The following is a 25,356-nucleotide window of genomic DNA, read 5'->3' on the forward strand; positions in this document are numbered from 1 at the left end:
CAACGCCATCACCTACTGACTGGGCTAATTTAACAAAGGCATTTTCTCTCCATGCGTTACAGGGGGTTACTGAAAGCAGTAAAGTAAAACTTAAGAAAGGCTGTTAAAAAAAAAAAAAACTATCCAAATAACAGCTACAATAAAGTAAGCTTCTTCGGCCATATGCCTGAGAAAATAAAACTCTTAACAGAGACCCATACTGGTTGCCATCGAGTCGATTTTGACTTATAGTGGCCCAATAGGACAGAATAGAACTGCCCCCACAGGGTTTCCAAGGAGCAGTTGGTGGATTCCAACTGCCAACCTTTTTAGGATAGCAGCTGAGCTTTTAGCCACCGTACCACCAGGACTCACTTACCAGGGAAAAACCAAAAAACTGAACACATTGCCTTCGAGTTGATTCCAGCTCATAGCAACCCTATAGGACAGAGTAGAACTGAACCATAGAGTTTCCAATGAATGCCTGGTGGATTCAAACTGCCAACCTTTTGGTTAGCAGCCATAGCACTTAACCACTATGCCACCAGGATTTTCTTACTAGGGAAAGAGACCACAGTAATGAAGTATTGCCAATAGCACAAGAATAGCAAAGACTATAAGCAAAGTCCAGAGCTTTCAGGAACTTGCATGAGGTCTTGTTTTGTGATATTGGGACAATTAGCTGTCTACTTCTGCAGAAACAATATATAAGAATGAAATAACAATTAGAAGTGCATGCGCCCCAAACAGGAAACCCTGGTGGTATAGTGTTTAAGTGCTACGACTGCTAATAAAAAGATTGGCAGTTCGAATCCACCAGGCGCCTGTTGGAAACCCTATGGGGCAGTTCTACTCTGTCCTATAAGGTCGCTATGAGTCAGAATTGACTTGACAGCAATGAGTTTGGGTTTTTTTTTATGCTCCAAACAACAGAATTTCAAAGTACATAAAACAAAAATCGGCAGAACAAAAGGGAAAAATAGAAAAATCAACAAATAGACTTGGAGATAGCAACAACTGCCCATTAGTGATCTATAGAACAACTAAACAAAATATCAGTAGGAAATTAGGTCTCACATATATAGATTGTAGATTGACATTTATAGAACAGGATATCCAACTGTAGAATAACGTTTTCAGGTGCACATGGAATGTTCAACCAGGATAGACCACACACTGGGTTATGTTGTTTTTGTTGTTGTGGTTATTCAAAACCGAAACCAAACCCACTGCCATCAAGTTGATTCTGACTCACAGCGACCCTATATCAACTCTATAGGCAGAATAGAACTGCCCCATAGAGTTTCCAAGGAGCGCCTGGTGGATTTGAACTGCTGACCTCTTGGTTAGCAGCCTTAACATTTAACCACTACACCACCAGGGTTGTCAAGTCAGTTCTGAATCATAGCAACCCTAAGTACAACAAAAGTATTTCAGTAAACCAGGTCACACAATGTTAGGGTCAGTGTAAGCAACACATGGAAGGACCGTGGGCTTCCCAGTAATTATTCGACAAAATATAGTGCTGTTGTTGTTGTTAGGTGCCTTCAAGTCAATTCCGACACATAGCGACCCTATGTACAATAGAAGGAAACACTGCCTGGTCCTGCACCATCCTCCCAATTGCTACTATGCTTGAGCCTATTGTTGCAGCCACTGTGTCAATTCATCCTCTCTTACCCTGACCCTCTACTTTAGCAAGCTTGATGTCCTTCTCTAAGCATAATAATATTAATCGTGTTTTCCCTCCTGATAACATCTCCAAAGTACATGAGACAAAGTCTCACTATCCTTCATTCTAAGGAAGTACTTCTACAGAAGTACTTCTTCCAAGACAGATCTGTTCATTCTTCTGGCAGCCCATGGTATATTCAGTATTCTTCACCAATATCATAATTCAAATACATCAGCTCTTCTTTGGTCTTCCCTAGTCATTGTCCAGCTTTTGCATGCATATGAGGCGATCGAAAATACTGTAGCTTGGGTCAGGCGCACCTTAGCCTTCAAGGTGACATCTTTGCTTTTCAACACTTTAAAGAAGTCTTTTGCAGCATATTTACCCAATGCAATACGTCACTTGATTTCTCGACTGCTGCTTTAAGGGGAATTGATTGTGGATCCAAGTAAAATGAAATCCTTGTCAACTTCGATATTTTCTCTGTTTATTATGATGTCACTTCTTGGTCCATTTGTGAGGATTTTTGCTTTCTTATGTTGAGGTATAATCCATACTGAAGACTGTGGTCTTTGATCTTCATCAGTAAGTGCTTCAAGTCCTCTTAGCTTTCAGCAAGCAAGGTTGTGTCATCTGCATATCACAGGTTGTTAATGACTCTTCCATCAATCTTGATGCCGTGTTCTTATTCATATAGTCCAGCTTCTCAAATTATTTGCTCAGCATACAGATTGAATAAGTACAGTGAAAGAATACAACCCTGACTCACACCTTTCCTGATTTTAAACCATGCAATATCCCTTCGTTCTTTTCAAATGACTGCCTCCTGGTCTATGTACAGGTTCTGCATGAGCACAGTTAAGTGTTCTGGCATTCCCATTCTTCACAATGTTATCCATAATTAGTTATGATCCACACAGTTGAATGCTTTTGCACACTCAGTTAAACACAGGTAAACATCTTTCTGGTATTCCCTGCTTTCAGCCAACATCACAATATTCTCATATAAACCTTACAGTAATACTTTTAGTTAACTCAGTTCTGTATAGTTATATAATTTTGCTTCTATGTAATTCTGGATCAGCAGCAGTCTGAAAGCCCCATCAGCTTCTTCATAACACTTCTAAGAAGTCTTGATTGAGTCCATTTTCATTGAAATATTTTAGTCAAGTGTTTTCAGTGAATCAGCAAAGTTAAACTTATCTGCAGATGACAACTTAAAACGTCCATGGTTAACTTATAACAATGATAATTCTTAAAAAAGAAAGACCTGGTGGGAATTAATTACAAAAGTAATGCAGAGCCAAAGAAACTTTAGATAAAAATATCTCTAAGCATAATGTAAAAAAAAAAAAAAAAACTTTTTTTGTAATCATATTTTCCAGAGAGGTTCAGATATAACACATAATAATCTTGAGACATAATACTATATAGTCAGGATATACCAGGAATGTACCAAGCCTATCAAGTCTCTAAACATCTGAATGGTAATAAAAAACTCCATAGGTAAATGATGTGAATTTCCCTAATTAAACCATTGGCTTTAATGATGCTAGATTCAAAAGAAATAAAGTTGCAACCAAGCTAGCAGTTAAAAATAATAAAATTAGGATATAATACTATGAACTTATTGTCTAATATTAGGCAAATGTCACTGACACATAAATTCTAACCCAGAGAAAATTTGAAACTTCCCCTGATTTGACAACGCCTTTCATATAACTCGTAACACATTAGATAAACCTGTGTCTTTTAGCACTTTTTTCTTTATATAAAATGGAACGAATCTTTTTTGGCTTTCCACGAAGTCTCAGAGATGTCAGGAGCTTATCGTAGGTCATCAAATAATGATACTTGAGTTATTTAACCAAAGACCTGAAAGATAAAAGCCTTAGTTTTTTTTTTAAGTCATGTGGCTGGTTTTCAACTCAGGAATTTATTCTAATGAGATGCTGAACCCTTGCCTTTGGGGCAGATTACAAAGAAAATAAAATTAACTCTTAAACCCAGTAACTAAAGAAAAATTTGTTATTTCTGTTAACAGCAAGAAACCTAATTCTTTGCTGTATTTGACATAGAAGCTCTTACAAAATTTTCCATAAATTAACCCATCAAACTTTAACCACAACAGATAAAAAATTTAAACATATCAAATAAATTCCCTTTAATAAATCTTTTAAACATTGTCTTTAATTCATATTTCTTATAATACAACCTTTTAAGTGCAAAAATGAACACACTCATCAGCAAATACAAATATATATATAAATATATTTCCTTTGTGGCATAAAAAGCAAAAGTATATAAACTTAAATTATAGTGACTATCTATTAACTTGATTTAACATCAGTAAGTTACCTAAAGATCTTGAAAATTATGTTAAGCCTATGTACTACAAAACATATTTACTTTTGAAATAAAGTTTGTTTAAATAGTCATTTATCTCTTTACCATTTCATTTTAGGCATGTCTCATGATTCCTATGCTTTGGCTTCTTAGAACTCCTCTGCAACTGAGAGAACTTGTTTACAGTTCTTTTATGATGGGGATTCACCTAATTTCTAATAGTAGTAAGACAGCATTTTTCCTTTGTTTTAAAAGGTCTTCACTCAGTTTGGAGGAGCCCTTCAAAAGCTTCCCTAGAACTACATGGCCTCCACTGGGGGCCAAGGAGGCCTGATTCAGCTCCACCCTCCCTATCTTTTGTTTTATGATCAAAGACAAGAATTGGTCATCCTAATTCATTTACATATGTTTAAGTTGGCCTAAGTATTTTGAAAGACAAATCACCAAATTCTTGTCCTTTTTATTATCCTCTCACTAAGAAATTTAGACTTCCTTTTGGAGCCCTGAATGCACAGTAGTTAAGAGCTATGGCTGCTAACCAAAAGATCAGCAGTTTAAATTCACTAGGCACTCTTTGAAAACCCTACAGGGCAGTTCTACTCTGTCCTATAGGGTCACTATGAGTTGGAATCAACTCGATAACAATGGGTTTTTGGTTTTCCTTATTAATAAATAAGAAAATTAATTAATTTCTTTTAAATAGAATGTATTAGATATAATATCAAGCTTAAATTACTTATAAAGATTTTGCTTTTGAGATTTTGCTTTCAAGATTGACTTAAACCTAAAACCTTTTTCAGAACAGATTTATTTTCATTAATTCTTGGGAATATTAGAACTATTAGGTGTTTATTTATAATTAAACTAATCAGGGTAAGTTCTTTGAAGAAGTCTAATAATACCTTCTGGAGGTAGGAAATAATTATATTTTCATAACTCTGTCTTTTGCATGCTTTATAAGCTCTATTAAAAAAATAATTTAGAGCAATTTGTCCTTTTTCAGTGCATTTCCCAAATAGCATGACTTCCAAAGACAAGACAGAAATTCAAAACAAAAAAAAGACACGAAAATCACGTACATTCATCAGTCTGTGAGGCCAGCTCAAAGCTCAACATTCAACATTAACAAAACCAAACCCAAACCCAGTGCCATCGAGTCAATTCCGACTCATAGCAACCCTATAAGACAGAGTAGAACTGCCCCATGGAGTTTCCAAGGAGCGCCATTCAACATTACATAACACAAATATATGGGGAACATAGTTTCTTAAAATGTACACAGCAATTCTTGGATGAGACAGATGCAATTCAGCAGAAAAATAGGTCCCACATAAATTCATTTACTTGCCAGAGTTTCAGATGGGAGAATATAAGACACTCTGACAAAACATGAACGTCAAATAAAGTTCCCCAGAGGAAAGAAAAGACAGCACAAATGAGAACTCATTTTCCCAAAATGGAAGGAAAGGAGCAGATGGAAATTCATTTTCCCAAAGTGATCACTGAAATTCTAAATTATTTCAAACACATTAAGCTTATAATGTTTTAGAACGTGAGCCCCAAACCAGCATCCCGGTAGAGGGATAATCCAGGCTCATTTATCAAGGATGTTAAGAATTAGGTTGAAATTTTGGTCTCCTGGAGTCAAATCTTAAAAGACACTGGGTTTCACTTGTAATAACTACACAAAACCTGGTTTTGTTCTTTTTTTGAACTCACTTCATTCTGCTGGCTAGAGACCTAGTCTCTTATTTTAAGCATACCTGAGAATCCTCATGAGGATTAAGAAATTCCTTTACAATCATGCAAAGTTCTGGTGAGACCAGGGAAAGTAATCTGTAGGGGTTTGTTTGTTTCCTCTGAGTGTCGAAGGTTTGTTTTCTTCTTCTATCTCCTTAGGGTAGAAGGGTAATTCTGACAAAGTGTTGTTAGAAGATTAAGAGAGTAAGGGTTGGTATAAGGAAGAAATGGCTGGCAAAGAGGCAGCTGGTATTGGAGCTGCAGAGGTAAGTGGACCAGAAACTTGACTCCACAACTGCCTATTGTGTTTACTTAATTTAGAAACAGTATTCTGCAGGGAAGCAATTTTGCTATCTGGGTGTCTGGTGGAGTCCTCTAAATACCAATCAAAATAGGTGTCCCATAGCGTTTGTTTAATTCCAGAGCCCTATAGGGAGCCGGAGCTCTGGTGGCTCGGTGCTTGAGAGTTCAGCTGCTAACCAAAAGGTCAGCAGTTCGAACTCACCAGCTGCTCCTTGAAAACCCTATGGTGCAGTTCTACTCTGTCCTATAGTGTTGCTATGAGTCAGAATCAGCTCGAAGGCAATAGGTTTTATAGGGTCTGTATGAGTCAGAATCAACTTTATGGCAACAGGTTTGGTTTTGTTTTTTGCTTTCTAATTTACTGCACAGAAAAATAACTTTAGATAATCAAAAGCATCTCAAAGTGGCCAGTGGTTTTTCAGGCTGTTTTTAGTAATGGTTATGCCAAACAGACAAAAATGTACACCTTGAGGAACCAAAGTGTTTGTTCATGTAGTGAGTAGGAGTCCTGAAGGGGGGCCCTGAATTGCCTCTAATACTGACATTTCCCATTTTCTCAGGAGGGTTCCAGTTTATTCTTGAAATTTTGCATTCTCAGACCGTACAAATCTTAAAGGGGTCTGCCATGGGGCTTTGGGCAATGTTTTAACTGTGTGCCTTCATTGCGTGAGATTTTGCTTGCAGCTGACAGGAAGCCTAGTGCTCTGGCCTGTCGCACATCCCAGCTTATCCTGTCACAGGAGTTTTTATTCAGCCAAAGCTGGCAGGGACTGCTCTGATGGCTCATAAGAGATTGTTCTGTGCTCGCAGTTTTGCTTGTGGCTTATGGAACCCGAAACTTCCCAGAGAACAAACTCGAATCCCTCTAAAACAGCTAACCTTGCAAAGACCAGACAATATTTGCCCAAAACATATTTTTCCCACTGCCACTGGTGAAGGAATAGATTTCTGCAGAAACAAGCCAGAAAACAGACTTATAAGTACAAAGTGAAACTAATTTCACTCAGCTTCACGAATACAAAACATATCCCTCAATAAGACTCAAAGAGCTGCAGCACAAAAGGAGCGTGAGCTCAAATTTGAGAGATTATTTACCTTAAGACAGCTCCTGAGATTCCATAGAGATGGTGAACCCCTGGTTGCCTGGAGCCCAGATCCTTGGCTTCCCAGAGCTGCAGAAGATAATTTACCATCAAATCCCACTCTGACACCAAGAAAAGTCAAAGAGTAGAACAGGCTGTGCAGTAAAAGTATAAGTAAAGAGTTTTATTGAGGGTGAAAAATACAGTTTAAACCAGGAAACACAGGACACAAAATGAATGTACCAAGTGTCCAACATTCTGAGGGAGAGGTGAGCTGTAATACAGAAAAGTGGGGAAGGGAATATATGACCATAATCATGCAGGCTTGGAATTACATATAGTTGCAAGACAATAGCAAACTAAAATTTTACAAAATTAGCTAATCTGTTTTCTAACATAGAATTTCTGGAGTCCATCTAGTAAGTGATTTTCTGAAAGATCTACATATACATTCTTCCTGGCACAAGCATTCTCCTGAGATCATGTTGACAAATATTTCCTGTCCAGCATTTCTTCAGAAACTACAGTTTTGCCCCATCTATTGTTTGCAGGATGTGGTTAAATTTTCACAAGAAGTTGCATGTCATAAAGCTCTAAATTACAGGTTCTATTCTTAGGCAGGCAGAAAGGAGGACTTAGAAGAGGGTAAAATTTAATTCAAAAAATGGGGTTTTGATTCAGGTTTGGGTCAGTCATTTTTTAATCATGCCAAGCACCTCAGCCTATAAAGGAAAAATTTTGTAAATTAGATTTTTTTTTTTAATTAATAGTAAGAGACATTATAAGTGAAATGAAAATACAAGCTAAGACTAAGAAATTATTTACAATTCACACAACTGATGAACTATTAGTATTAGAATAAATAAGGAATTTCTATAAAACAATAAAAAGTAAATATTGAAATACAAAAATGAGCAAAGAATATGAGTAATACACATAGGAAGATACAGGAATCACCAATAAACGGATAAAATGTTTTATCTTATTAATTTTTGAACTTAAATTAGATGCCACATCATACCCATCAAAATGGCCAAGTTAAAATATCTGATAATGTCAACTATTTATACTTATCCAATCTGTATGCTGAGCAAATAACCCAAGAAGTTGGACTATATGAAGAAGAACAAGGCATCAGGATTGGAGTAAGACTCATTAACAACCTGTGATATACAGATGACACAACCTTGCTTGCTGAAAGTGAGGAGGACTTGAAGCACTCACTGGTAAAGATCAAAGACCACAGCCTGTAATCAGTATGGATTACACCTTCACATAAAGAAAACAAAAATCCTCACAACTGGATCAATAAGCAACATCATCATAAACGGAGAAAAGATTGAAGTTGCTGACGATTTCGTTTTACTTGAATCCACAATCAAAGCCCATGGAAGCAGCAGTCAAGAAATCAAATGATGCATTGCGTTGGACAAATCTGCTGCAAACGAACTCTTTAAATTGTTAAAAAACAAAGACGTCACTTTAAGGACTAACGTGTGTCTGACCCAAGCCATGGTGTTTTCAGTTGCCTCATATGCATGCGAAAGCTGGACAGTGAATAAGGAAGATCGAAAAACAATTGATGCCTTTGAATTATGGTGTTGGTGAAGCATATTAAATATACCATGGACTGCCAGAAGAACAAACAAATCTGTCCTGGAAGGAGTACGGCTGGGGTGCTCATTGGAGGTGAGGATGGCGAGATTTCACCTTATGTACTTTGGCCACGTTATCAGGAGGGACCAGGCCCCGGAGAAGGACATCACGCTTGGTAGAGTAGAGGGTCATAGAAAAAGAGGAAGACCTTCAACAAGATGAATTGACACGATCGCTGCAACAATGGGCTCAAGCATAACAATGATTTCAAGGATGGCACAGGACCAGGCAGTGTTTTGTTCTGTTGTGCATAGAGTCCCTGTGAGTCAGAACCAACTCAATGGCACCCAACAACAACATAGGAAATGGGAATATTTGTGTAACATTGATGGGAAAATTCGGGGGGTATTTTTCTTAGGACAACAGCTTGGCAATACCTGGTAAATGTAACCATACGTAAATTCCTAGAGCCCATCTATACCTCTTGTACAGATTTATTGTAGAGAAAATCTCATAGATATTTACCACAAGACAGAACATGTGTGTTTATTGCAGTGTTGATTATAGTCATCAACTCAAAATTAATAACTTCTGCTGTATTTGTACATTAGACTACTATACAAGCAGTTAAAATGAGCAAATTAGATCTAACTGTACAAAAAACATACTGTTCAGTGACAATAAAAACAAACTTCACAAGTAAATACGTATTGGATAGCATTATATAAATTTAAAAAATTCAGAATAAATGTATTCTTATACATCTACACATAAGTAGCAAAAGTCTGAAAATGTAAGTGGGGAGGAGATACATCTGATGAGCTGTCCTTAGCTCTGGTGAAGAAAAGGGAGGGTGGGGTTGGGGATGGAGTCGCTTTAGGTGTATTTGTAGTATTTTATTTCTAAAAAGAAAGATCTGAAGCAAATGTGGGCGAACCTTAGCATTTGTTAAATCTGAGTGGAGGAGTCACAAATGTTATATTATTTTCTGGACTTTTGTGAGGTCAGAGAGTGAGGCAGGATCTAGAACATATTGGAGACTGTAGTTTGGATTTTATTCTAAAAGCATCAAGCAGCAAGGTCTGATCTGATTCAAGGTTGTAACCAGGTCCCTTTGGCTACAGTGTAGAGAATGGATTGTTGCAAGGCAAGAGAGGAAACAGGGAGCTATTAGTAGGCCGAGGTAGTAGCTGGGTGATATGATAGAGATGGAGAGGATACAGATATTTCACCTTGTTGACCATCTAAAAGGTTGTAACATTCCTAAAGACAGTGTGATTGCCTATTTCCCTACATCTTTGACTATAATAAATATATTTTTTAGTCTTTTCCATAATACAAAGAAGGCTTTTTAAAAATTTCAGTCTTTCAATTACTAGCGACATTAAGGTTTTTTTTTTTTTTAATGTTTATTGGCCATTTCTATTTATTCTTTCATGAATTTTCCTTTAAGGTCATTTGCCCAATTTTTTAATTACCCACGTTTCTATTTCTGTCTCTCTTTTCTGTAACTTTTTTTTTTTGCGGGGGGGTAATGTTAAGTATATCAGCCTTTCTGTGTTTCAAATATTTGAATGTTTTGCCCCATTGGTCATTGAGCATGCATCTTCTCCAATTTCTAAAGCAGCAATACCCCACCGTAGCTGCGCTTTAGAATCAATCACCAGAATAGCTTTAAAAAATATCCATTCCCGGCCCCTCACTCAAATATCCTGAGTTTTGGTCTGGATTGAATCCTAGGCATGGGTATTTTTTAAAAGCTCACCAGATGAGAACGGCTGCTTTAAGGGTCTATTTCTACTCTAACTTTCTGTGTTTCTACTAGTCATTTGCACCGGGAGGCGGGGGGAACTGGCTTCAGCAGTTCTAAGCAACATGTAGTCTTGGAGATGCTCGAGTCTTCAGGCAGTCCCCAGAGACCTGTCGCACTATCAGCAGTAGCAGCAGCAATTGTTCCCAAGTGGATTTCGGCTCATGGTGACCCCATGTGTGGCAGAGTAGAACTGTCCTCCGTAGGGTTTTCAGTGACTGATTTTTCGGAAGTAGATCACCAGCCCTTTCTTCCATGACGCCTCTGGGTGGATTCAAACCTCCAAACTTTCTGTTAACAGCCAAACGTGTTAACCATTTACACTAGCCAGGGACTCCTATAGTCTTATAGCCTAATCCAATCACCCAGAATAAAGGTACTTGATACTTTTTATACATGTATCTTGGTGTTGTCATTTCTGTTGGCCTTCTTGGTATACTATTACAAAATCTAATCACTAAATTATATGCTCTGTGATAGCAGTTTTAATGTTCTGTGATGTAGAATCTACATTATTGTCAAGAATGCAGCAGTTTGTAGACCATAAATACTGTTGAATAAATACATGAAGGATAATAATTTTTAATAGTTGGCCCTTTTTCATATGGACCAACTCACATTTTTGAACAGTTCTTCCTAATAGATCAGGAAAAACCAATTTAAACAATAATGCAATAGCAATTTTCACCTACCAATTTATCAAAGAAGTTTTAAAGATGGTAGAACACAGAGCAGCAGAGGAAGGGGCCCTGTCGTTCACGTTTGTGGGAACATAACCTGATGCCTCTGGAGGGCAATTCTGCTGCTTGGAATTCTAAGGACATAATTATGGATCTGTGAGAATCAAGCATATTTATTGCAGCATGATTTATAAGAGCAGAAATGAAAACGATCTAAATGTTCGAAAGCAATCAGATTGTCTGTAATCATTAAAATTAATGTTTAAGAATATTTTTAATGTCATACATACAAAAATATTCAAGATGTTTTAAATGGAGAGACTACGTTATAAATAATATGCACAAGATGACTTGTATTTTATTTATGTGTATGAGAAAGTTCAGAAGGCTAGACAACAACATTTAACATCTTGGTAGTAGGTTTATGAATGATTTAGAGTTTTTTTGTTTTTGTTTTTTTACTTATCTCCATTTTAAAATTGCTATGCAATGAGCAAATAAGCGTGTGTTACTTTTGTAACAAGAGAGTAAAAGGTTTATTTTGTTATGTTATTTAGGAGTGACAAAAAATTCAGGAATATATTTCTTCCATTGAATTTGGAAGAGTTAATAGAAGGCCTTAGCTTTTCTGAAAACTTGGAAAAAAATGTTTCCACTTTCTAAAATTATAGTTTTGCCTATATAATGTAATATAATATGATATGATATATTTTATGTACATTTTAATCAATTCTCTACTATAAAGTACAAAATATCACATTTCAGCAGCTGTTACATCATTAATGTCTTAAAGATCCAAATTTTATGGCCTCACACCACTTAAAAATACTTTTGCCATCGCACATATTAAAAAGACTTTTTAAAAAATCTAAAATACCTTTAAGTAGAAGCAGCAGCATTGACAAGCTGTAATATTACTGCCACATTTTCTATTATGAATTGAAAGAACACAAACCACAATGGAGTTAATACCGCTTTTTGAAAATTTAATCATATAGAAAACCTTTTTTTTTTACATTTTCCAAACCTGTGGATTATAAATCTACAAAGATATAAATTGAAGGCTGTCGAATCCTCTCTGAAAAAGGTGGCCATCATCCTGGGAAAATCCTGGGAACTACTCTCAAAATCAGAAAGTATCTAAACACCGTGGTATTGGAAGAAGATCCGTATTTGAAAACCCCAAATCCGTCCTGTTTGCATCTCCACCCCAGCTCATTTTACTCCTATCTGGAATGCCTGTTTCCATCTGGAACGTTCCCGGGCGTAGAGCACACACTGACAAAAGGCCTTTTCCTGCTTTCTTTTGTTTATTCAGGGGACGGCGTTGCTGACTGTAGATCAGAGGAGATGGGAAGACCTGAAGAGCAGACTGAAGATTGCGCAGCCTCTTCATCTCCCACCTCGCCCGGGTATCAAAGATGTTCTGATTTTATTCATGTTGGCCGCTTGTGCTCAGGATTCCCCAGGACTCTAAGATTTAAATTAAAATAATAATCGTAAGACCACTAGGAGGTCGTGCATAAGTTAATATAGAAACAGGCTCCAAACTACACATCTCCCCCATAAGGCTATTAAAATCAGCCACCCAAAGGCTGTGCTCCAGTGCTTTCAGGATAAGCCTTAATGAAAAAAAAAAAATGAATTTTTAAATAAAATAGATTTGTGCTTGCCTTTTAAAAATATGAGTGAAATGTATTAAGCTGACAGAAATTGAACGATGCAGTTTACCCTTCCAGTACGATCAGCATATTTTAAATATTCAGAGCCAGCCTCTCCTGCAAAACACTTCACAATAGATAGAACTGTAGAAAGAAGGAAAAAATGCAATGGGTTTTGAGATGAGCATTAAAGAAAACGAAAGACAAGCAAGTAAATGTGACCTATGTCTAAAAAGCCTTTGCCCAAACCTTTCTTTTACAGATAATGATGGTTTCAGAGCTAAAATGTATGACATAACCCAGCACCCATTTTTTAAGAGGACAATTGCATTACTTGTTCTGGCCCAGTCGGTGTTGCTCTCTGTCAAGGTACTTTGTTTTTTCCTAAGATGCTGGGAGGAATTCTTTTTATTTGGTACATCTGAGAATATCGCAAGCTGCCATGTCCATTGACAGTCTACGTTCCTCAGTGTAAAAATTAAACCCAGAGTCATGTTAAGGTGAGAAGGCGAGGGGCGAAGTCTCTGTGTGTCTGATGTTTGCCGCCAAGCCCTGTGTGCTGTTTGTGTTTCAGTGGGACGTGGAGGACCCCGTGACCGTTCCTTTGGCAACGATGTCGGTTGTTTTCACTTTCATCTTTGTTCTGGAGGTACCATGATGAGTCGGCTGGCTCTGGGGGGATTTACAATTTTACAATAAAACTGTGTCCTCTTTGATAACACTTTCAGCTCTGTGTTCCATTGCCTTTGAAGGCTTTCTTCTTTGGGTAGCACGCTCTGAGGACGTTTCCTTTTTAGGCCGTTTTCCTTAATTTGAACAAAAAGTTCACTTTCTAATTCACATCTTTCTAACCGCAGAGATGCTGCTGTTGATGATTGTGTTTAAATGTTGGCCTGTCTAGTTGCATAAGTTCAAATATTTACACCAAGCTGCCCAATTCTCTGTAATTCAGGAGCTCAGATTGCAACGTGGTGGCAAAAGGAATTGGCCCAGAGGTGTCTGTGCTTGGCCTAGCCAAGATTATTTGAATATCTGGTTCATATAATATTGCTTTCCAATGCAATCATCTTTGAAATGCAAGCAGATTCGTACTTCACCCTGCTCTGGTTGATGTTTCTCAAAATCTATGGGTGAGAAAGAAAAATGCCCTCCTATTTTTATCTGAACTAGTCATAAAACAAGGAGCAAAGAGTGTGGACAATATGATTTAACCTACTCAGCTTATCCAAAAAAAAAAATCATATATCTTGGCAATAAACCCTTCTTTCTGGTCACCTTACCCTTAAAAATATATATATAACATACCCCAATTTAATAAATTTAAATATGCTTAACGTTTAGCCTCTATTCACTCTCTTTCTTATTTTCCTGTCCCCCAGGTTACAATGAAGATCATAGCCATGTCGCCTGCTGGTTTCTGGCAAAGCAGAAGGAATCGATACGATCTCCTGGTGACATCGCTGGGCGTTGTATGGGTGGTACTTCACTTTGCCCTCCTGGTAAGTGGATAAATTTTCTTTTAGTTTATAGTTTCAGTTAATTTTACTCCTATCTGGTATCCCTGTTTCCAGACTTGTTCTGTCAACCTACTCTCGGGAGTGTTTAGTCAACCTACTTTTGGGGGTTATATTAACCTCCCTAAAGCACAGCTCTGATCTGGAGAGGCCCTTAGATTCAATCGCACATACACATGTACCTGTGTACAGGTGCACTCACCTACGCTCTTTGTGTAGAGAAAACCTGGCCCTTCATAGAGTGCAGAACCAGAAAGAGTGGGACCTTAAAGGTTTTCTAACATAGCCCTCTCAATTTTACCAAAGGATAAAAACAAGAGAGAGAAGGAAGACTGAAACTGAGATTAAAGAACCCCTCTAAATTCGCACAAGCTAGCGTCAGAAGTCTCAGATCCAGGTTTTCTGAGCTGAAGTGTGCATCCGTTCTACCACATTATAATCAATATTTCATGTGTGATTCTGATTCCCAGGTACTTTTGCTGCCTTATTTCCCACTAGACATCCATCTTCCATTTCTCTAAATCACGTCATTCCCCATCCCTATACCTGTGTTCTCACAATATTACCTAAAACGCCTTCAGCCTCCCTGCCCTCCATTCAGTCTGAGGTCCAGCTCAGAATCTATGGTTTCTGGTGTACTTGACTGGAAGTAATCTAGAGCTGTGTTGTTTAATAGAAATAGAATGTGGCCCACAGATATAATTAAAAAATTTCTAGGAGCCACATTAAAAAAATTTTTTTTTTAATGCCATCGATTTAATCATATATTTTTAGCTCACTATTGGAAAGGAAGGAGCCCTGGTGGTACAGTGGTTAAGTGCTCGGCTGCTAACCAAAACACATATACTTACAACCACAACATAATTTGGACTTGCCACATTTCAGTCGGAATTGACTCTGCGGCAATAAGTTTGGTTTGGTTTTGAATGGGCAAGAGCCCTGGTGGCACAGTCGTTATGTGCTCAGCTGCTAACCAAAAGGATGGTGGCTCGGACCTACCAGCCGCTCCACAGGAGAAAGATTTTGCAGTCTGCATCCACAAAGGTTTACAACCTTGGAAACCCTATGGGGCAGTTCTGCTTTGTCCTGTAGGGTTGCTATGAGTCAGAATCAACTCAATGGCATATATCAGACAACATATCAAAAGTAGAATTGATGCCTTTGACTTATGGTGTTGCTGAGGAATACTGAATATACCATGGACTGCCAGAAGAACAAATAAATCTGTCTTGGAAGATGTACAACAAGAATGCTCCTTAGAAAGGAGAATGGTGACACTTCATCTCACATACTTTGGTCCAGTCACTGGAGAAGGACATCATGCTTGGTAAAGCACAGGGTCAGTGAAAAAAGAAGAAGACCTTCAATGAGATGGATTGACACAATGGGTGCAACAGTGGGCTCAAGCATAGCAGTGATTGTGAGGATGGCACAGGATAGGGCAGTGTTTCATTGTTGTACATACAGTCACTATGAGTAGAACCAACACGATGGCACCTAACAACAACAATAACAACCATTTCAACATGTAATCAATATAAAAATTATTGAAAAGGTAACTCGCCTTCTTTTTTTAATACTCAGTCTTAGATTGACACGTATTTTGGGTAGATACAATTCAATCCATAACACACCCTATATCCAAACAAGATCACATTCACTGGTACAGAGGCTAGGACTTCAATATATGTTTTTGGGAAACACAATTACATTCATAACAGTGGGATGTGACTCCTTCAGAGAGAAGGCCTCCCTCAGGGAGTGATTATTGAGTTCAATCTGTAGGATAAGAGGAGACAATTCTAGGCAGCTGTCCCCAGTGCCAACCCAACGGCAATGAGTTTGGTTTGGTTTTTTGGTCCCTATGTTGGAATAGTGTAGGACCTGGAGAGACAATAGATAATGTAACTGAAGTAGAAGCAAGTGAAGCATGGTAAAATATGTTTAGGTAAGTATGTAGGTGTCAGACCTTGCAGGACCTTATAATCTAACTAAAGGTTTTGGTCATCATCCTAGATGCTGTTAGGTATCATTACTTCTAGAGCTTAAAGGGAGCTCTACAATAGGTCTTGAGTCAACATGGGAAGAAGAAACAGCAAGGTCCATGTGTGTTAGTCATCTAGTGCTGCCATAGCAGAAATACCACAAGTGGATGGCTTTAACAAAAAGAAATCTATTTTCTCACAGTCTAGTAGGTTACTCGACGGCACTGGGTTGGGTTAGTAGGTTACAAGTCCAAATGCAAGGCATCACCTCAGGGGACAGCTTTCTCTCTCTGTCAGCACTGGAGGAAGATTCCTTGTCCTCAAACTTCCCCTGGTCAAGGAGCTTCTCAGGTGCAGGGACCCCAGGTCCAAAGGAAGCACTCTGCTCCTGGTGCTGCTCTCTTGGTGGTATGAGGTCACCGACTCTCTGCTTACTTCCCTTTCCTTTTATCTCTTGAGAGATAAAAGGTGGTGCAGGCCACACCCCGGGGAAACTGCCTTTACCTTGGATCAGGGAGGTGACCTGAGTAAGAGTGGTGTTACAATCCCACCGTAATTCCCTCAACATAAAATTACCATCACAAAGTGGAGGACAACCACACATGGCCTAACCAAGTTGATACACACATTTTTGAGGGGACATAATTCAATCCATGACACCACGTTTGTCTTTCTCCAGACAACTGTACTCACAAGCTAATTTACCCACTCCCAGCAGAAGAGTAGAGGAAGTTTGCTAATCCCAGGTGTGCATAAAGGGGAAATCTTAGCCCCAAAAGACCAACTTGCCTATTCGGCCTGCCTCTTTTGTCCTCCAAGGACCTCTGGTCTTAGCAGGATGATCGTTCTTCACTAGACTATTGTTAAGGAAGGTGCTGTCCTTGTTCACATTCAAGGATGCTTCTGTGCAACACATTCATTACTCACCAAGGAGCTCGCTGGACCCCCTTCCCAGGGGCCCATCTGTGACTGTTGTCACTTGGCTAGGCAAGCCTCCTAGTGAATAATCATGCTTTGGCAACAGCTTAATGCCAGAGTTGTTTTTGCAGTTACCACCAGCAGGATTTTTGTTTCTCAGCTGAGGCAGAAGCTTCCTTATTTATAAAATGCACAGACTCATCTCTTGCTGCTAGTCACACACTTAAAGAAAAACCTGATGTGTCCCGGACCAGTAAGACTTTTCTGAAACCAGCCGGCAATTATGCCTGTGTGGCTGGCTGGTCTTCAGAGATCTCCAAAGATCTTCAGAGAGAAGGATTCTGACTTCCGGCCATCTTTCCCAAAGTGAGACCTCTTTGCTAGGACTCTTGTATCTCCTCTTTTGCTTTACTTCTTCCTGTTGCATTGTGGTCCTACGTTTTCCTCATCCTGTCTGCAGAGGAGCTGGCCACTATTTTAGGTAAAATAAATTTAAAAATACAGAACTCAGCTGAGCAAAGCAGAACCCATAGTTTCATTTAAGATTTGATTTTATGTCTAATATTTATTCATGAGCTTTGGCAGTGACCTTTTCAGCACGTTTTTAGATAAATGTCTTATAGGAATTTTCACATTTTATTAAACTAATTACTCAGTAGACTTCACAGAAGACTTAAAATGAAAAATGGAACTGTAACAAAAGCTTTTGTGCAAATTACAACTCTCTTCTGTTTAAATTTCAGAATGCGTACACGTACATGATGGGCGCGTGCGTGATCGTCTTTAGATTTTTCTCTATCTGTGGGAAGCATGTAAGTACATCATGAAGAACCTACCAAAAGTTACATATTCATTGAAGAAAGGAACAGTGGCCAGTTGACTTTAGCTGTCCTTCTGGGTCCTCATCCTGTGTCAGTCAGGGCTGTGGTCAACAAATTACTAGAAATCCTAAGCCGAAATTAAACAAATACTAAATATGAAAGTGCATGAGTAGTTTAGCTATCTTGGATATGTTTCCTACCATTTACTTGTTTTATTTCTGCGTATTTGCTGAGTGAACGTTTTGTAGTGCTAGTAGAATTTCTCTGTGCCTAATGGTCTTTGAGGAAACCCTGGTGGTGTAGTGGTTAAATGCTACGGCTGCTAACCAAAGGCACGGCAGTTCGAATCCTCCAGGCGCTCCTTGGAAACTCTACGGGGCAGTTCTACTCCATCCTATAGGGTCGCTATGAGTCGGAATTGACTCGACGGCGCTGGGTTTGGTTAATGGTCTTTGAACAGCATTCTGATTTGATATCTGATAGGAAGCAATATTCATGTGATGTCTTTAAGAGTCATTCTTGTGCCAACCTATTTAAATATTACTTACTTCTCCAGCCTTCCTTGACTTAATGAATGGGATGTTCTCTCTCTCTCCACACAGGTGACGTTAAAGATGCTGCTTCTGACGGTGGTGGTCAGCATGTACAAAAGCTTCTTTATCATAGTAGGGATGTTCTTGTTGCTGCTGTGTTATGCTTTTGCTGGAGTTGTTTTATTTGGTACTGTGAAATACGGTGAAAACATTAACAGGTCAGTGTATGTTCACCTTTCTACTCATTTATCAAGGAGACAGTTTCTGTTATAAAATCAGGAATGAAAATCTGAATTTTTAAGGGTGATGGGGAAATTTGGACAGACAGAGATATGGTCGCATAAAATGGCAAAAGTAATGAATGTTCCTGAATAGTACACGTAAAAAATGTCAAAATGGCGGATATTTTGTTAAAGAAACACTTACCACAATAAACAGATGAATTAAAATCATAATAATAACCTGAATTTTTTTTTGGTCAGTTATAAAGACTAAGGGGGAAAAGCAGTGAGTTGGAAATTAAAGTAAAATAATTTGGCCAGATTTCAGACGCCATTTTCCTCATTGAGAAAGACACGCATGTTTACTTAGAAACCTTAGGAAATTCAGAAGTAAAAGAAAACAAAAATGATCCATTACTCCACCACTCAGGGGTAATCTCTGCTAATATCCTGAAGAATTCCAGCATTTTTTCTACCCACATGTTGCCAATATATGTGTATATATATGTGTATGTATGTATGTTATATATATATGCATGTGTGTGTGTGTGTATACACACACACACACACGCACATATATAAACCAGAAGCCTGTTGCCGTTGAGTCAATTCTTACTCATAGCAATCCTGTAGGACAGAGTAGAACTGCCCCGTAGGGTTTCCAAGGAGCAGCTGGTGGATTCAAACTGCCAATCTTTTGCTTAGCAGCCTAGCTCTTTCTTAACCACTGCGCCACTACAGCTCCCATATGTATATAATTACTATCTGAGATTAAGTAATTTTGAGTTAGCTTTATTTTGTTGTTGTTGTTTTTTTAAGCAAAACATGGGAAGTTAGAACCGCTCCCCCAAATGCCTATTATATATGGAAAGCATTTTTCAAAGATTCTCTTGAATTTTATGCAAGTATCTTATAGTTAAAAAAAAAAAAATCCTGACATAACCAAGTGTATAGAAATGTGCCTGGTCGCAGGAATTACTTATTATTTGATACATAGCTGCTCCACCTTTTACAGCATAATTCTCCTGTAAAAAGGAATCCTTGTAATGGCCAAGGCTTGGTCACTCAGTCGTTAAGACACATGGTGATAAACTGGTGGTACCGTGGTAGGGATGGGTTGTTCAGACAGCTAACAGAATAAGGGCAGATAGAAATAACAAATGAAAAAGGGAGTGTAACTTTTGGGAATGAGAACTTAGGAACCGAGTTTGTTGCAAAAGCCACCTGTCTGGGTGGTGACAAACCATACTACTCACATTCTGCTATTCTTTTTTTTTCCCCCCTCAAATTAGGCATGCAAACTTCTCTTCAGCTGGCAAAGCTATTACCGTCCTGTTCCGCATTGTCACAGGAGAAGACTGGAACAAGATCATGCATGACTGCATGGTAAATATCTCTTCACCGCTAATGCTACCTGCACTTAGAATCAGGAAACGTCTTGGCAGTACGATATTAATGGCATCACCCTCATTAATGTCAAGTCTTTGGTACAAAATATGTACCCTTTTCATCCATAAAATTGCGTTCTTTTACATTACAAGGTCTGAACCTACAAAGAAAAACAATCAACTTACCCAGCATGAGCTGTTGTGGATCCATTCAACAAATACACATCACATGAGCATTGCTCTTCCCCTCCTACCTTGACCCTTTTTGAAGTCAAGTCTAAACAAGGGAGCCCCACACCCTTAATTTACTCAGCAGTAGCCCACTGAGCCTCTGGTTCGACCTGGGCCATATGCTAGGTGCTAGGTCTTCAACAGTTGCAAGGCATCCTCAGGGATCTTAGGTCAAGGGCTTTGAACTGCTCTCCCTTTGGTATTCTCCCTTCACCGAGCTAATTCCTCATCATCGTTCATCTTTCTGGTCTCAGTTGTAAACACCAGTTCCTTGAGAAATCTTGCTCTAGGTTAAGACTGCCTGTTTTGTGTTCTTAAACCCGTAAACCAGTAGTGGACCAGTCGATTTAAACTAATGGTGATCCAGTGGGTGTCAGAGCTGAACTCTTCTCCATAAGGCTTTCGATGGATGGTTTTTCAAAATTAGATTGCCAGGCCTTTCTTCTGAGGTGCTTCTGGGTGGACTTGCAACTCTAACCTTGGAGTTAGCAGCTGGTGCGTTAACCGTTCATACCACCCAGGGACTTCTTTATGTTCTGAGAGTACGTTCCTTGTTTGTGGAACTTGTCACAACTGTAGTGAATTATCAGCTTAATTATTGTTATTGTTTGCCCTTGAGTCAGTAGAACAGAGTAGAACTGCACCATAGGGTTTCCTAGGCTGATATCTTTATGGGAGCAGCAGATCACCAGGTGTTTTCATCCACAGGTCGGCTGGTGGTCTCAAACCAACAACTTTTCAGTTAGCAGCCGACTGCTTAATCATTGTGCCACAGGGCTCCTTGGCTTAATTACTTTCTTTAATATCTTCATCTCCTGTACCAATGCTGTCCAACAGAAATTCCCTCCATGATGGAAATGTTCTATATCTATGCCGTCCAATCAGCGAGTCACTGGCCATATGTGACTGCTGAGAACTTGAAATGTTACTAGTGGGGCCGAGGAACAGAACTTTTTATTTTGTCTGTGTTAATTAACTTAAAGCTGCATTTAAATTTAAATAGCCACATGCAGCTAGTAGTTAGCATGTTGGACAACACAGCTCTAGACTAATGGGAACATGTGGGAGGGACAGCGCCTGTGTCTGTCCTAGACTGGTTGTGCTCTGCTCATCAGTCTACCGCCAACACTTGACACAAACCTAGCTCACAGTAGAACTTAACGCATGAATGAATATGGACAGTTTTCCAAACCTAACCCAGAGGCCTGCAGTTCGAATCTATCAGCCGCTTCTTGGAAACCCTATGAGGCAGTTCTACTCTATCCTATAGGGCCATAATGAGTCAAAATCAACTTGAGGGCAACAGGTTTCAGTTTTTTGTTTTTTTTTTAATATAATGCAGGAGCCCTGGTGGCATAGTCATTAAGAGCTTGGCTTCTAACCAAAAGGTTAACAGTTTGAATCCACCAGCTGCGCTTTGGAAACCCTGTGGGGCAGTTCTACTCTGTCCTATAAGGTTGCTATGAGTCGGAATTGACTCAACAGCAACGGGTCAATATAATACAAGGTAGAATTAAATAAGTTCTAAATAACAGTGGTGGTGTAGTGGTTAAGTGCTATCTATGGCTGCTAACCAAGAGGTCAGCAGTTCGAATCCACCAGGCTCTCCTTGGAAAGCATATGGGGCAGTTCTACTCTGTCCTATAGGGTCGTTATGAGTCGGAATTGACTCGATGGCAGTGGGTTTGGTTTTTTTTTGTTAAATAACAGTAGAAGTAGAATGCTATGGGAATGTAAAGAAAGAGCTAGCCAGCTTTTTTTTTTCCTTTCCCTGTCTGAGAGAAACCAGGAAGGTTTCTCAGAGCTGCTGGCATTTTTTACTAGGCTATTGAATAATGGTAAAACTTTTCATTATGAGGTCTATGATATTCCTTAACACCCCATAACTGTGCTCCAAAAATGGAGATTACTGGCATCTCCTCAAACAATTTTAAAATGAATTTGCTGTATATAATTTACCTTCCTACGCGTCCGTCAGTTTGTCCTACTGTGGATCCACAATCAATACCCATGGAAGCAGCACTCAAGAAATCAAAAGTCGCATTGCACTGGGCAAATCTGCTGCAAGAGACCTCTTTAAAGTGTCAAAAAGCAAGGATGTCACCTTGAAGACTAAGGTATGCCTGACGGGAACCATGGTGTTTTCAATTGCCTCATATGCGTGTGAAAGCTAGACAATGAATACAGAAGACTGAAGAATTGACACCTTTGAATTATGGTGTTGATGACGAATATTGAATATACCATGGACTGCCAAAAGAATGAACAAATCTGTCTTGGAAGAAATAGAGCCAGAATGCTCCTTAGAACCATGAATGGCAAGACTTCGTCTCACATATTTTGGGCGTGTAATCAGGAGGGATCAGTCCCTGCAGAAGGACATCATGCTTCGTAAAGTAGAGAGTCAGCGAAAAAGAGGAAGACCCTCAATGAGATGAATAGACAGAGTGGCTATAACTATGGGCTCAAGCATAGCAAAAATTGTGAGGATGGCACAGGACCAGGCAGTGTTTCATCCTGTTGTACATGGGGTCGCTATGAGTCAGAAACAACTCAAGAGCACCTAACAACAACAACAAATCTACCTTCCTGTATCTTAACCTATTATTTAAATCAGAGATACTTTTTTAAATGCCTTTTCATTTGGAATCTTTGTAATTTGCGTCACAGTGACTACCTGTCACTTGGAGATAGTAAGAGGTGGCAAAAAGGGTATCTAGTTAAGAGACAGTTCATTTCTACGTGGTTCTAAAAATGGCAATGAGTTTGGGACTCTTCAGGACCAAAAGCATAGAATAAATGAAATATTCCTTTTGATTTTGCTACAGATCAGGCACCAATGTATGTAGCTTTGGAAAGATGACTTTGATGTTAATTATATTTTGTACAGTTAGGAATGTGTTCATTAACTGCAGTCAGTTAACAGAAATTTTTATTCTTCTCTACCTTCTCTACTTTCACCCTTCCTTCCCTCTCCGACCCCACCCCACCCCACCCCCAAAGGTTCAGCCTCCTTTTTGTACTCCAGATAAATTTACATACTGGGCAACAGACTGTGGAAATTACGCCGGGGCACTTATGTATTTCTGTTCATTTTATGTCATCATTGCCTACATCATGCTAAATCTGCTTGTAGGTAAGTGATGTTCGTTGAATATTTTTTAATCCCTTTAAGCTCAGGTACTTAGATAATTAGGTACAATTTTCAAGTAATTATCCTGGATTGCTTGGGGTGGGTGTTTGGTAGCATTAATTAGAAATCGTTACCTCTCAATCCAGAAGCTGAAAAGACCTTTGGAAGGTATGTAAATGACAGTTGATTGCGATTTCCAGAGTTGTACTATTTATTGTGATCATTAATTTCAAGAGAGCTCTTCTCGTAGATGGAGTCGAACAAATCTCAGAGAGGGTTACCTTTTCTGCCTCAAAATGTCACATCTATGTTTTTGAAAGATACACGTTGTTCATCCAGCTTTGGAGCCACGCAGAACTCAGTTTGGCCTTTAAAAACTGCCCTGGAGCTCTCAACTAAGAGTTAAAGCCAACTGGCATGAATAGCTGTATACACAGAACGTGTGTTTGTGCTCGTGACCTTCACGTTTTTGGAAAGGCAAGAGCTAGATCGATAGCTTAGTCCAAGTGTAAAACATGCCACCTTGGAAACCATACTGAAAGCACTTGCAAAATGTGGCTTATAATGCAGGTGATAAAATCTATTATTTTTAAGAGGTGTTTTACTTTTTCTAAAAAAAAAGTGACAAATTCACAGAATTATCTAACTTCTGAATTTTTCTTTCTTTCTCTTTTTCCTAGCTATAATTGTGGAGAATTTCTCCTTGTTTTATTCTACGGAGGAGGACCAGCTTTTAAGTTATAACGATCTGCGTCATTTTCAAATCATATGGAACATGGTGGATGATAAACGAGAGGTGGGAGAGAAGACTGTTGTTTCACACCCTCCCCACCCCCCAGCAGACTGACCGCCATATCTCAGCCATTCAGAGCGTTTTGTTGTTGGAAATTGACATATATTGCATTTTGAATGGCCATTTCTGAGTTATAGAAATCTGTCATTGACAGCCCTGGTGACACAGTGGTTAAAGCACTCAGCTGCTAACCAAAAAAGTTTGGCAGTTCAAACCCATCAGCCACTCCTTGGGACAAAGATGTGGCAATCTGCTTCTGTGAAGGTTTATAGCCTTGGGAACCCTATGGGGCAGTTCTGCTGTATCCTCTAGGGTCGCTATGAGTCGGAATTCCCTCAACAGCAGTGGGTCTTTTGGATTTTTGGTCACTGACACTTCAACAGAATATTATAGGTGGGAAGAGGGAAAACCGTGCCAGAAGGGTTCCTCTTGATGTCATTTCCAACCATGAACATCCTCTTCTTCAAACTTTCAGAAGACCAGCAAGGAAATGAAGTCAAGGGGACTCCAAAGAAATCAGCCTTGGGCTTAGGGCAAAAGAAAAAGTAAAACTACCAAAAACCCATTGCCATCAAGTTGATTCTGACTCATAGTGATGCTATAAGACAGAGTAGAACTACTGCGTAGAGTTTCTAAGAAGCAGCTGGTGGATTTGAACTGCCAACCCTTTTGGTTAGCAGCCAAGCTCTTAACTGCTAAGCCACCAGGGCTCCAAAACTACCAAAAGGACAGTGTATTATGTACTCATGATTACTTCAACCTAAAACAGCCATCCTGAGTAAAAGTACAAATAGGTTACATGAGATCTAGAAGCTATTATTTTGAATTATTTTTGAGTTACTATTTGAACATTTTAATCATCAAGCTTACCCAGGATTTCCTGGAATTAGCCAAAAGCAGGAGCTGCTTCCTCTCCTCATCCTCTTCTTTCTTCAACCTAGCAAACA

The 25,356-nt window shown here is 39.0% G+C and overlaps 1 protein-coding gene across 2 annotated transcripts in view; it reads left to right on the plus strand.

Moving 5' to 3' along the window:
• The window catches only part of NALCN (sodium leak channel, non-selective), a 380,765-nt gene that overhangs the window by 343,087 nt on the left and 12,322 nt on the right, over positions 1-25,356 (plus strand). For both annotated transcript variants that reach the window (XM_064275254.1, XM_064275255.1), the window contains 9 exons: positions 12,530-12,623; positions 13,135-13,241; positions 13,447-13,521; positions 14,252-14,371; positions 18,033-18,101; positions 18,713-18,861; positions 20,157-20,250; positions 23,487-23,619; positions 24,297-24,412. In XM_064275254.1, the coding sequence (XP_064131324.1) occupies positions 12,530-12,623; positions 13,135-13,241; positions 13,447-13,521; positions 14,252-14,371; positions 18,033-18,101; positions 18,713-18,861; positions 20,157-20,250; positions 23,487-23,619; positions 24,297-24,412 (957 nt within the window). The remainder of the gene's footprint in view (positions 1-12,529; positions 12,624-13,134; positions 13,242-13,446; positions 13,522-14,251; positions 14,372-18,032; positions 18,102-18,712; positions 18,862-20,156; positions 20,251-23,486; positions 23,620-24,296; positions 24,413-25,356) is intronic.

Source organism: Loxodonta africana, chromosome 23, assembly GCF_030014295.1.
Source record: "Loxodonta africana isolate mLoxAfr1 chromosome 23, mLoxAfr1.hap2, whole genome shotgun sequence".
Taxonomy (NCBI): domain Eukaryota; kingdom Metazoa; phylum Chordata; class Mammalia; order Proboscidea; family Elephantidae; genus Loxodonta; species Loxodonta africana.